Below are 13,112 nucleotides of genomic sequence, written 5' to 3'. Positions count from 1 at the left end.
CTATGTAGTTCGTAGCATGTCTTCGCGAAACATCTTCCTCGGGCATCATTTTTTACCAAAACTAGGCATATACTCTATATACTACTTTTTAATATAATAATAAAATACATTAAAAAATCTGTGAAATCCTGCTGGACATACGATTAAACCAAATTTGTATTGATAAAAGTCTTGTAAATTAACAAGTAATCTCCTGCATAATTTTTAAAGCTCGTTAAATCATTTTTTTTAAGTTAGTTTGTACTGTTACCCAAAACTTAATAAAAAAATAATTGTTTATTATTTGGAGTTGTAAAATTTCATAAGGTAACAAGAATTACATATTTATTGCGTTTTATTCATAATTGCTTTTATATCTTCAGCGTCAAGAGTCTCATATTTTAGTAATGCTTCTGCCAGAGCCTTATGCTCCTTAGTATGTCTTTTAAGTATCAGTTTGGCGCGTTCGTAACTTTCATTTAATATACGTTTTATTTCTGCATCAACAATCTCCACAGTATTTGGTCCAAGCGGTTCACTTCCCAATATACCTTTTGAAGTTTCAATAGTTCGCAAACCGACTCTTTCCGACATACCCCAATCTTTCACCATGTGTGTAGCAATTGAAGTAGCTTGTTTTAAATCACTGCTAGCTCCAGATGTTATTTTGTCTGCCCCAAAAATGAGTTCTTCAGCTGCACGTCCGCCCATCATTGTATCCATCATAGCAAGAAGTTGTGCTTTTGTTACATGATATCGTTCCTTTTCAGGAATGTAAGCAGTATGTCCAAGTGAAGGACCTCGAGGCATTATTGTAACTTTATGCAAGGGATGTGATTCCTAAAAAAATCAATTTATTTACATTTCTATAGTGAAATAATTTGACTAACCTTAGTAAAATACGCAACAATCGCATGACCTCCTTCATGATAAGCAGTAATTAAATTAGCTTCTTCATCTGGTAGTCTAGCTTTACGTTCTGGGCCCATAAGAACTTTATCTCGAGCGGTTTCTAAATGTTTCATTGTAACCGTTTCTGCCTCATCAATAGCGGCTCTAATTATAAAAATATGTAGTGTAAATGGTAGCAATAAATGAAATATGTGATTTTTAAACACCTTAATGCTGCTTGATTTATCATGTTTTCAAGATCAGCTCCCGTGAAACCAGAAGTTCCACGAGCTAAAACATCTAAATCAATTTCATCGTGAAGTATTCGAGATAAATACAATGAAAGTATTTCTTTTCTTCCAGTAAAATCAGGAGTTGAGACTACAACCTAAAAATTAAATTTAAATTAAATTTAAAATGCACTTTTATTTGTTGTTTTTAGTGATTACTTCAACATCAAAACGGCCGGGTCGAAGTAGAGCTTGATCTAGATCATCTCGTCTATTTGTTGCTCCCAAAACTATAACACCAGCATTTTGATGGAAGCCATCCATTTCAGATAATAATTGATTTATGGTCTGGTTAGCGTATGGATGTAAGACAGAATTCGTTCGTTTTGCACCTACAGAATCAATTTCATCTATAAATATTACGCATGGAGCACGCTGCTTGGCCGCTTCTAAAATAGATATTCATTTAATATTTTTGTTATATATACAGCATTAAATAAATTTTACTAAATAAATCCCGAACTCTTCTTGCCCCTTGACCAACCAGAACTTCATCAAACTCAGGTCCAGCCGCATGAAAAAATGGTACATTTGCTTCTCCTGCTACTGCACGTGCCAACAATGTTTTTCCTGTACCAGGAGGACCAACAAGTAAAACTCCTTTTGGTAATTTACCACCAAGATTTGAAAATTTTTCAGGATTTTTTAAGAATTCCACCACTTCTTTAAGTTCTTGTTTGGCTTCATCGCATCCTTTTACATCATCAAATGTTACGTGAATTTCTTCGGGATCTACCTCTACTTGATTCCCCAATTGAATTCTAGAAAATATATAAACCAAAACATTATATATATACTTATTTCATATTTATTGATCGTAATTTTACCGAAAGACAGAACCATTTGATGATGAAAAAAGACTTAAAAAAATGCCTATGAATACAACAATAACCAAGACTTGCTGGAAAACCTACAAATTTATAACAAAATATTAATTTTTAAAATAAATATATTAATTACTTTTAGATATTTCATTGTTTTTCCCGACTTAGGCATCTCATCAGAATTTACAGCAGCCATATATCCTTCAGCAAATGCGATTTTCAAATTATTCTCCTAAGAAAATTTAAAACAATTTTAGAAAATAAGCTTATATTGCGAACAATATTGCAATAATTAAAAATTATATTTTTAATTTAATAACAGTGAATGACTCTTGTATGTATATATATCTGGTATATAACTGGATATCAATGTCTACAGCTATTGAAAAACAACTGTTGAAACCAGTTTGTTCACACTGACATTAATGTTTTCTACATTAAAAAAGAATCGGAAAATTTTTTTTTAAAGGATGATTACTTTAATTTTTGCTCTTGTAAATAGTTTGCCTATCAGTCATATCGAGCGTCAGTCCTATCAGTCATATGTATTGTGTATGCAACTATATTACAACTATTTCTTTTCAAATCAACGAAGATATTTCCATGATATTTAGTTAAGTCGTATGGGTAATTCCAGCTAACTGGTCATAAGATTGAGAGGAATCTTACCTTTAATTTCACAATTAAAGGTAGTAATGTTAAAATATTGGAATCAGTCCACTGTATATTTTGGACCATTATGGATATTTAAACCATTATATGCTCAGTTAATAGAAAAATTAATAAAACAAATGAGAACAATGATGGAGGTACTCATCTCAATTAGGACTAATAATTACATTTCCATCTAAAAAACATTGAGCGAATTGAATGTAAAACAATATTCACTAATGAAAATGTTTTTAAACACTTATTAAAAGAATATATTTCTAGTTTCTGACATCTATTTTAAATCTAAAACAAAATATCTTCATATTCTTTACTCAGATGTTCTATTACGAAGCATTAAGTAATTTAACATAGCTTTTTATAGAATTGTTATCATACAAGCTATAAATATATTTAGTATCAATAAGGAATATGTATATTAGATTGATGATTTAATTGACTCTAACCACTTCCTTAACTTTGCCCATGGTAGCCAATAATAAGGAAAAATATATTAAGCGAATAATGGTATATTAAAAAAGAAACATATGGTAACAATCCAAACATTGTAAGGAAAAGAAAAATAATTATGACTATAATAAAGAAGAAACGTTTCTTAACAGCGTAACTGTGTGAGCTTCAACGGAACATTAATAACTATTAATTATTAAGTAAGCTAAAAGTACAAAGTGAGTTTCAATACGTCACAAAAATGTGGACCTTGAGCGTTTTAATGATAAACAGAAACTTCCACAAATAAAAACAGATGTCCGTTGGAAGTCATTTATATGATGTTATATTTTACACATAACAGTTCAAGCAACATATTGAAATAATAATTTAATAGAAATTTTAATCAGAAATGTATTCTAATCAAGCCGTTTTATATACATATATATTCAAATACATAAGGAAATGAAATTCAAATACTTACAACATTCTTATTATCTCCACTCTTTTGCAATAACTTTTTCAGTGTTTCTGTTTGAGACGACAATTCATTTTCATTCTTTGGTGATGAACCTCCGAAAGCTCGTTTTAGTCTGGATAATATTGTTGGATTTCTTTTTAATTCAACAGCTATAGACCGGTCTGTCTTGAAGTGACGTACAAATTTTCTGTAATTATTTATTAAAATTATTTCACAATAAACGGATTTACATTCTAACTATATTCGCTTACAATTGGGAATTCAACAAAGTACATGGTAAACAAGTATTACGATTCTGCTCAATTGAGTTGTGTAAAAATTCAATTAAATGATTAGATTTTCTCTTTGTATAAAAGCAGGGACTAATTTTTATAGCAGGCAATTGGTAGGAACTTAAAACACTAGCAGTAAAACTAATCAGCTTCTCAAAGCGATCAGATTGAAAGAAATCGCTCATGCTAGCATTATGTTCTATCACGCGTTGCAAACCATTTTGTGACCGATTAAGTTCTAAAGACAAATTCTTAATTGCATTCACAGCAGGTTTTCGAGCTCCACTTGAAGATGCTTCTTTGCACTTAACATTTGATCTGGCCACATAATGCGGTCGAATGCCAATATTATTAATATAGATAGATGACTGCAAATAAATACTGTGATTAAACAATAGTCCAAAAAAAAGCCTTCGAAGTACTTACAGATAAATATGAAGATGCACTGTACATATTTCACGGCCAACCTTATATAGAAATACTATTGCAAAAAATAACAAAATATAATTTCTCAATAAAAGCAAATATGTTATAATCAGTCAACTTGACTTTACCAAACATCCCTGCCTTTAAGCATTGAAAAAATTCGGAAAACCAATATGTGTAAAACTGAAATTTTGTTCATATTGACGTATTAAAATTACATATATATCAAGAAAATTTAAAACTACATAAAATTATTCATTTTAAATCTAAGTTTCCTTTTTTGTTATCTAGCAAACTTAAGTATACAATTTTAAAACATTTTTATTTAAGTAATATACACAATAGAATGTCATATAACTTTGTGAGAGAATTGCTCACTTCTACAAAAATATTATTAATTAGGATTACGTGTAATACGAATTTATGCGACAAGCTGTAGTGCAAAATTGGTATATTGGTATTACGCCGAATAAATATAACTCAAATTGACAAATTTTTAAATGAAGAATATTACAACAAAACATTTCTCTCAAATATTAAATATCAAGGCAATGAAAATTTCATGACGAACAAAAACTTAGTTGTAACCGATACAAAATAAACAAACACACTCTCAGAAGTTGCACAAACATTATCGCAATTTGAATTATTATTTCCAACTTCACCTTATTTAGGGTGGTATTCTAAGTTGGTCATGTGATTATTTTCAACTTCACCTTCTTTGAGGCCATATTCTGACCATGATAAGACTTCATATTCAAACATTCAATAAAGGTGATGCTACACTTTATACTCTCCTGTATTTTCGCTGAGGCGGTACTACATATCGCAATATTAAATAATGAGTTTTTATTTGAAATTTTAAAACGTAGATGAAGTTTTCGGTTCAGCTAAAATTTATATTCACTTTACAAGTTGACTGCAACCAAGTTAAGGTTGTACGTTGTATGTTGTTTGCAATTGTTTTCATTAATAAAAAATATAAATTTGCGACCGTGACAGAATTTAAGTACTTAAGTTATATTTCGGTTAACTATTGGCAGTTATTCATTATAATATCGTAAGCATTTTTGTGATTATTTGCTCAAGCATTTAGCTTAAGGTACTACTCACAGTCCCGTCCCACTTAGCAATATCTAGGTTTTACATATATAAACAAAAATCGGCAGACCAAATTTTGTTCTTACTTCTCACATACGTAGTCTAATACGTATCAAAATCCATAGTACGTATCAAAATTTGTAGTAACTTTCAAACTTTTGAAATTTTGAATTTAATACAGTTTAAATATTTCGTGATTTATTTCACACACAAATAAATTTGATATTTTTGAATGGAAATTTCAAACTATAACTTTTTTGAATATTACCGGGCTTAGGTTGTTTATTTAACTCGTTAAATTATAAAATTTTTATAAACAATTTTATATTTGTTAATTTGTGTTAAATATTTTAATTTGCAATTTAGAATTTGTTGATAGTATTGAAAGACAAATTAAAAGCTTGCACCTATATTCATATCAAACAGATATTCGTTCTATATATGTGAACATTTTATTAAGTTGGATAATAGTAAAAATATTAAAAATATTATTATAATAAACCAATTAATTTAAATAATTTGAAATATGGGATATTAATTTTACACGTATGGATAAAATTGTGTTAGTGCTATCTCCATATAGCATATAGATTACCTTTAAACGTTTGAAGAGTAACAGGAGATGGATACAAAGGCAATTCAAATTGCAGTTAAGAATCATATTTGAAAAAGTAAAATGCGGATGTGGTACCTCAAGTGATGGCATTACCGCTAGAGAATCTTTTCAAAACACTCATTTGTCTGTTTCAATAAGAAATATTGATTATGAACTTATAGGTATATAAACTTTTTTTTAATATTGCGTTGGTCATCTAACGGATGTCATATATATACCACAAACTCTTCAAAAGCTTCTTAAAAAAACCAGCACAGTTTGCTTGAAAAACGACAAATTGTTTTTTATGCCTATTACTGTTCATAAAATACTTATTTACAGAATGGATATAATTAGAACATTTGATCTTCCTATTGGAGTATCATCTGAAGAAGCCTTAAAAGTCAATCATAAACAAATACGTAAAAGTCGCTTATTTCACGGTAAGAAGACATTCAGGCTTGCAACAAATACGGATGTATCATCTGTTACTAATGTCAGAGTCAAGTTTTTCACAACAAATAGAAAGGAGAACAATAAATAAAGAGTATCATGATATCAGAAATTTTATTCTAATTGATTTTTGGAAAGATAATTTTTTTGAAGGTTTTGAGTCTGTTCGTTAAATGCGGTTTTTCTTTCTTTAAAGTTTCAAAGAAGATTTCATTTATTTATCTCTAATATTACTTATCATATAAAACATATTTTTAAATGTAATTAGAACAAAACTCAAACAAATTTACTGCACAACACGAAACACAACCGAACACGACGGATGCTCGTACAACAACAAGAATGAAACAACTTGCTAACCATTAAAAGCAGCCCACACACAGTGGTTGCCAGATTGATATAGATAATTTTAAACATTTCTCCCACCTAGACGTGGAGGTACAACCGGATCTTGCGTCTATATTACTCGTGTGCTTCAGGACGTCCTTCAATGTCGATTGGTAAAACAGAGATCTTCGTAATTGGCCGTTTCACAATGGCGGACTGTGTTTTTATGGTTACGACACGAACAGCACCGTCCGTGCCAGGAAGGACTTGGATAATGCGGCCAAGCAACCAGGAGCTTGGAGGCAATCGTTCATCTCGAAGTAGGACCAGTTGACCGGTTGCGACATTTGTTTGGCTTTTAGTCCATTTGTTTCTGGCATGTAATTGTGTTAAATATTCTTGGGACCAACGGCGCCAAAAGTCTTGATACATCTGGCTTAACATCTTCCATCGGAATAGTACACCAATCTTTGTATTTAGCAAATTAGGTTCAGGTACGGCAGATGGCGCTCGTCCAATCAAAAAGTGTCCTGGTGTCAACGCTGATAAGTCTGTGGGGTCATCAGATAGAGCCGTAAGCGGCCGCGAATTTAAACAATTTTCGACTTGTTTTAATAACGTGTAAAATTCTTCAAAAGTTAAAGTTGCCGTGTTTACTACACGCTTAAGATGAAATTTCATGCTTTTTACTCCTGCCTCCCATAGGCCACCAAAATGAGGCGCTGCGAGTGGTATAAAGTGCCAATTTATGCCAACGGTTGATGCAAACACAGACCCAGCTTCAATTTGTTTTTTAAATAATTTAATTTCATCTTTCATTAAAGCATCAGCACCGACAAAGGATGTACCACGATCGATGTACATATCTGAGCATATGCCACGGACTGATACAAATCGCTTTAACGCTGCTAGAAATGTTTCAGATGTCATATCACTCACAAGTTCCAAATGAATAGCTCGTGTAATAAAACATATAAATAGAGCCACATACCCCTTGTAAGTACGATGGCCTCTCCCTCTTGTCGCTCTCACATTAAATGGACCAGCATAATCCACGCCCGTGTGCATGAATGGCTGTGATATATTACACCGTGCTGGAGGTAAGTTACCCATAAGTTGTGCTTGCGGTCGACAGGCTTGACGAAAACATGTAATACATTTGTTAATCACTCTCTTCACAGCGGATCTTCCTTCAATAACCCAAAATTGCCGTCGCACATATGCTAATGTTGTTTGAGTTCCGCCATGTAATGTTCGACTATGAGCGTGATTAATAATCAACGTAGTAAAATCATGACATTTGGGTAATATCATTGGACATCGTTCATCTGAAGGAATATTCGCATTTTGCAGTCGTCCATTTAGACGCATAATTCCGTCGGAATCAAGCTTCGGATTCAATTTAAACAATTTACTTGATTTGTTGATTGGATTGCCTTTCCGTAAAGCGGCATAATCGTTGGTAAACTCGGTCCTTTGTACAATTGTTACTAATTTTTTAAGAACCGTATAACGTTCTTGCCAAGTGCAGAAACTTTCATCCCTACGCATCCTTTTTTGACACATATGAATAAAACGTAGGCATTGCGCCACGACTACGACTAATTTGTCAAGAGTAGCATATCGTCCAAATATTTCCCACACTTCTGTTGATAACTGCGTAGTTAATGAGTTAATCTCTTTTTTCTCAGGTAAACTGTCAGGAGTATGATTGATTTGGTGGTTAGGCCACATTTTCTCATTTAAGCGAAGCCAAGATGGTCCATACCACCACATCAGATTATCTTTTAGTTGCAAAACGGTCTGCCTCGTGATGCACAATCAGCCGGATTATCCTTTGTTGCAATATACCTCCAGTCTTCAATATTTGTCATTGACTGAATTTGTGACACTCTGTTTGCCACGAACTGCTTCAATTTGCCTGGATCAGTTCTAATCCACCACAGTGTGGTTGTATTATCAGTCCACAAAATACAGCGTGATAGTTGACACTTAAATGTTCCTTTAACCTTGTGTAGAAGTTTTGCTGCTAGCAATGCTGCACATAATTCTAAACGTTGTATAGACGTTTCTTTCAACGGGGCTACCTTAGTTTTACTAATAAGCAAATTTACAAAGCTGGTCGTACCGATGGTTGTTTTCGCATATACTGCAGCCGCATATGCTTGATTTGATGAATCACCAAATGCGTGTAATTCAATTGCACTTGTCGAAGTGGTGTTTATCCAACGTGGGATTCGAATGTGATGTAATTGTTGTAAGTCAATACGAAAGTTATGCCAAATGTTTGCCATCTCTATTGACAAGGGATCATCCCAATCTGATCCAGTACGCCAGAGTTGTTGCAGAAACATCTTTCCTCGAATGATAACCGGAGCCAAGAACCCAAGTGGATCAAATAACTTCGATATGTCAGACAACATTAGTCGTTTTGTGTAATGATGGTTGTCACAAGTTACATTGACGTTGTAACCAAAACTGTCGGATTTTGTATACCAAGTAAGGCCAAGTGTCTTAGTTTTATACTCGGTGTTAATTTCCACATCGTCGGCGTGAGCTTTTACGTCCTCAGTCAGAGTGCTTAAAACGTCATTTGAATTCGAATTAAATTTACGTAAAGTGAAGCCTGCAGTTGCTAGAAGCTCCTGAAGTTCGTGCAATTTTTCTGCAGCTTCGATTGGAGTGTCTCCACCTGATAGTACGTCATCAATGTAAAATTCATTTAGAATCGATTCAGCTGCCCGTGGAAAACGAGTTTGCTCCTCTTTTGCCAGAGTACGCAATACTTTGATGGCAAGATATGGAGCACAATTAGTCCCATATGTTACAGTGAGCAACCGGAACGTTGTAGGGGCGTCCCCGTGTCGAACGCGCCACATTATTCGTTGCAAATCCACATCTTTGCTATCAACAAGAATTTGCCTGTACATTTTCTCGATATCTCCTGTAAACACTATAGGGTAATGCCGCCATTGCAAGATGATATTTGATAGATCATTTTGTAATCTGGGACCTATATGCAGACAATCATTAAGAGATATTCCGCTCAAACATTTATTAGAAGCATTGAAGACTACGCGAAGCTTCGTTGTAGAACTCGATGCTTTATAGACACCATGGTGAGGAAGATAACATGTTGAAGCTACCTCATACGAGTGTGGCACCACTTCCATATGGCCACAGGTCTGATATTCGTCCATGAAATCTTGGTAGAGTTTGTACATATCCGGATCTCGGGTTAATCGCTGTAACGTGCTGTTTAATAATGCAAGTGCATTTAGTTTACTTGACTTAAGTGTTGCCAAGTCAGCTTTCTGCTTGATTGGTAGTCTAACTACATATCGACCCGTTGCGTTGCGTACAGTTGTACGCTCAAAAAAATCTTCACAGTACATTTCATCTTTTGTTAACGGAGCGTGGTTTGTTATTTCTTCCAATTCCCAAAATTTATGTAGCATTTCGTGCAATGTTGCCCGAGTATGACAGCAATTAACTTGTCCTTTCACTGAAATACCCTTTCGTCGCGACAGTCCACCAAAAATTACCCAACCGAGTTGCGTATATTGGGCAACAATATTGTTAGTTGGATGCCGTTTTAGTCGCTCATAGACAATAGCAGCATAATCTGAAGCGCTCAAAATCATATCGACTGCCCCCGGAACCTGTAATTGAGGATCAGCTAAATCTAAATTCATGAACTCACCAAGCGCTTCTTTCGGTATGGGAATGGTTGGGGTAACGCTACCCACTCGTGGAAGTATTAGTGCAACACAATTCATGTTGAAATCGGATTTTAACGAATGGATTGTAAATGAAACCATTCCTCTTGGATTGGCGACCCTTTCACCATTTGCACCACTCACCGGCACTATGACATTTGTTTTGTCCAGTTTTAACCGCTGCACGATGAATTCGCTGACAAACGTTGCTTCCGACGCGCTATCCAAAAGAGCTCGCACAATAAGCTTCTGACCAGAAGGACTCCTTACCTCTATCAATGCAGTGCCAATTAAAACAGTCTGTAGATGTAAAGTTCGAGCACCTTGATTAGCACTGGAAATGTATGTATTATTTGATGTGACAGCGTATTTCTTAGTCGCTTCAGTGGTCTTTTCCGGTATATTTGAGTAATTAGTTTCTCCACCACTTCCACTATGGTCATGTAGTAATGTATGATGCGCTGCATTACATCGCAGACACCGATATTTCGATGGACAATTATGACCCATGTGTCCCGTTCTCAAACAATTGAAACACAATCTTGCAGATCTGACTACCTCATATCTCTTTGTCCCAGTCATTTGCCGAAATTCTGCGCAATATGCCAGTAAATGCTTACCTTGACAATGCACGCATTGTTGAACAGTGGTATGATGGCTTTTCACGAACCCCTTTGTTCTGATAGGTGTTACAAACTTTTTCTCCTGATTAGAGTTATCGGTCATGCTATTAACTACCTCCAGCGAATGTATTCGATTTTCTAAGAAACTGACCAGCTCCTCAAATTTTGGAATTTGTTCTAAACTGGTTGTTGACAGCTCCCAAGCTGAGCGTGTTTTCGTGTCTAATTTTTGGAGAAGGGTAAAGACCAACCAATCGTCCCAATGCTGCACTGGACGACCCAATTGCTCTAACGCACGCACAGCTGACGTGATGGTGTCACATAACAAGCGTAAACTATTTGGTAAACCATCAGACACCGTTGTTAAATTAACAATTTGTTTTAAATACGCATTAAGAATGATCCTCTTGTTCTCATACTTGCGGACGAGTAAACTCCATGCTACTGCCCAATGTGCATCTGTTGTAGTAATGTTGTCTAGGGCGTGTTGAGCGTCCAACACTAACGCATCTTTTAAATATTGAAGTTTCTGTGTATTAGACAATGCAACGTTATTTGATACAACTGACGTGAATAAATCCTTAAATGCGTACCAGTGCAGATAATTACCATCAAACGACGGAATTTTAATACGTGGTAAATTAGACGTCAGTTCCATGCTTGACACACCTTTAATTACAGTTTCGTTATTACCTGGAGATTCTATAACTTCAGTGCTTTCTAACTCATCGATTAGCTCTCCCATCATTTCCGAATAAATTATTTCAATTTCCATGTAACTGTCTTCGCTAACTAACGCTTTTATTGTGTCACTCACTTCTTCCACCTTTGCACCGTCATAAATATTGGCCAACAAATCTTCTCGAGCTTCCTTGTACTGCGTCCAGTAACTTTCCAAGAGATTCTTTCTGGCAGTGAAGAAACCTTTTGTTTGCTTGCTTTTTGCCGTTTTCCGTATGTTGGTGGAGAAGTTTTTCAGCAGGGATTGCGTAGCTTCCAATTTTCTGGCGATTTTTTGCATTTTCAGATTTTATGCGAATCAACTGTGATTATTTTCGAAAGTAAATAATTGTGCCCAGCGGCTATAAAATTTGGTAGATATGCCCAGCGGCTATGAATATGAAAGATACGCCCAGTGGCTATAACTTTGAGAAATATGCCCAGCGGCTAGACGAAGCACGCGATCTTCGTAGGCAGCAACACACAATTGAACGCAAAAGATATGTTGCTCCCCGCAAGGGATGCCAAAAATGTTCGTTAAATGCGGTTTTTCTTTCTTTAAAGTTTCAAAGAAGATTTCATTTATTTATCTCTAATATTACTTATCATATAAAACATATTTTTAAATGTAATTAGAACAAAACTCAAACAAATTTACTGCACAACACGAAACACAACCGAACACGACGGATGCTCGTACAACAACAAGAATGAAACAACTTGCTAACCATTAAAAGCAGCCCACACACAGTGGTTGCCAGATTGATATAGATAATTTTAAACAGAGTCTGACATTACAGATTCTCACAGTTCTGGTGAGAATTAACTTTGTGGGGCAAGTATGCAGGAAAATAGGCGAACCATGTCCATAATTCATAGATGTTTTTATTTAATAAAGACAGTTGTTTGTGCAAAATTTTATTGAAATGAATTCGTGTTTGTTAATTTTGACCAATGACTTTGTATGGTAGGTGGATGCTTAAATGGGCAGACCACGTCCATACTTTGAAAATTTCTTAATAAGTCTTATAAGTCTTATCTCAGTAAAATAACGCGTTTCCTAATTTTAGCCGCCGCTTATATGAATTCGTTACATGGGGAGTCACTAAAACTCTGGGTATTAGCAGAAGAACTCGGACTGGCATATTTGCATTCTACTTTACTTTACTAATTGAAACAACTGTGATAACATAAACAGTTTTAAGCGCCATCTCTAAGTTGCTTGAGTTACTAGGACTTATTAGCCAAGTTATCATTCGTTGCAAAATTTCTATGTAACTACGAAGAATTCTTCAATTAAATTGGGATACTTC

General features: G+C 34.5%; 3 protein-coding genes across 5 annotated transcripts; all 3 read right to left on the bottom strand.

Annotated features, from left to right (window-relative positions):
• Positions 1 to 246: 246 nt before the first annotated feature.
• On the bottom strand, positions 247 to 4,481 carry LOC119676526 (ATP-dependent zinc metalloprotease YME1L). 3 transcript variants are annotated; one of them, XM_038087765.1, is made up of 11 exons: positions 4,390 to 4,481; positions 4,262 to 4,316; positions 3,815 to 4,203; positions 3,567 to 3,750; positions 2,121 to 2,216; positions 1,988 to 2,070; positions 1,608 to 1,921; positions 1,320 to 1,549; positions 1,098 to 1,258; positions 870 to 1,035; positions 247 to 819 (listed from the first exon to the last, which is right to left on the bottom strand). In XM_038087765.1, exons 2-11 carry the CDS (start codon positions 4,286 to 4,288, stop codon positions 325 to 327), a joined length of 2,145 nt encoding a protein of 714 aa, XP_037943693.1. In that variant the 5' UTR covers positions 4,289 to 4,316; positions 4,390 to 4,481; the 3' UTR covers positions 247 to 324. The 3 variants fall into 3 exon arrangements, with proteins under 3 accessions (XP_037943693.1, XP_037943695.1, XP_037943694.1); XM_038087767.1 differs by having other exon boundaries at positions 1,988 to 2,061; XM_038087766.1 differs by lacking the exon at positions 4,390 to 4,481 and having other exon boundaries at positions 4,262 to 4,373.
• A 2,391-nt stretch (positions 4,482 to 6,872) lies between these two features.
• LOC119675164 lies at positions 6,873 to 8,471 on the bottom strand. The gene is made up of 2 exons (XM_038086353.1): positions 7,421 to 8,471; positions 6,873 to 7,342 (listed from the first exon to the last, which is right to left on the bottom strand). The coding sequence occupies exons 1-2, from the start codon at positions 8,469 to 8,471 to the stop codon at positions 6,873 to 6,875; spliced, it is 1,521 nt and encodes a 506-aa protein (XP_037942281.1).
• A 53-nt stretch (positions 8,472 to 8,524) lies between these two features.
• LOC119675163 lies at positions 8,525 to 12,100 on the bottom strand. The gene has a single exon (XM_038086352.1). It carries the CDS (start codon positions 12,098 to 12,100, stop codon positions 8,525 to 8,527), a length of 3,576 nt encoding a protein of 1,191 aa, XP_037942280.1.
• Between the last annotated feature and the right edge of the window lie 1,012 nt (positions 12,101 to 13,112).

This window comes from Teleopsis dalmanni, chromosome 2 (assembly GCF_002237135.1).
Source record: "Teleopsis dalmanni isolate 2A chromosome 2, ASM223713v2, whole genome shotgun sequence".
In the NCBI taxonomy this organism is placed as follows: domain Eukaryota; kingdom Metazoa; phylum Arthropoda; class Insecta; order Diptera; family Diopsidae; genus Teleopsis; species Teleopsis dalmanni.
Note: the sequence above shows the minus strand (reverse complement) of the source record. Positions and strands in the feature narration are given on the sequence as shown.

Excerpts from the sequence above, each read along its gene's own strand:
- LOC119676526 (XM_038087765.1), bottom strand. The coding sequence starts at position 4,288 with ATGTACAGTGCATCTTCATATTTATCT. Across the intron at positions 3,751-3,814 it reads ACTTTGTTGAATTCCCAATT|AAAATTTGTACGTCACTTCA; the intron begins GTAAGCGAATAT and ends AAATAATTACAG. Across the intron at positions 1,259-1,319 it reads CCGGCCGTTTTGATGTTGAA|GTTGTAGTCTCAACTCCTGA; the intron begins GTAATCACTAAA and ends TTTAATTTTTAG.
- LOC119675164 (XM_038086353.1), bottom strand. The coding sequence starts at position 8,471 with ATGTGGCCTAACCACCAAATCAATCATACTCCTGACAGTTTACCTGAG. Across the intron at positions 7,343-7,420 it reads ATGGGAGGCAGGAGTAAAAA|TCGAAAATTGTTTAAATTCG; the intron begins GCATGAAATTTC and ends TATTAAAACAAG.
- LOC119675163 (XM_038086352.1), bottom strand. The coding sequence starts at position 12,100 with ATGCAAAAAATCGCCAGAAAATTGGAAGCTACGCAATCCCTGCTGAAA.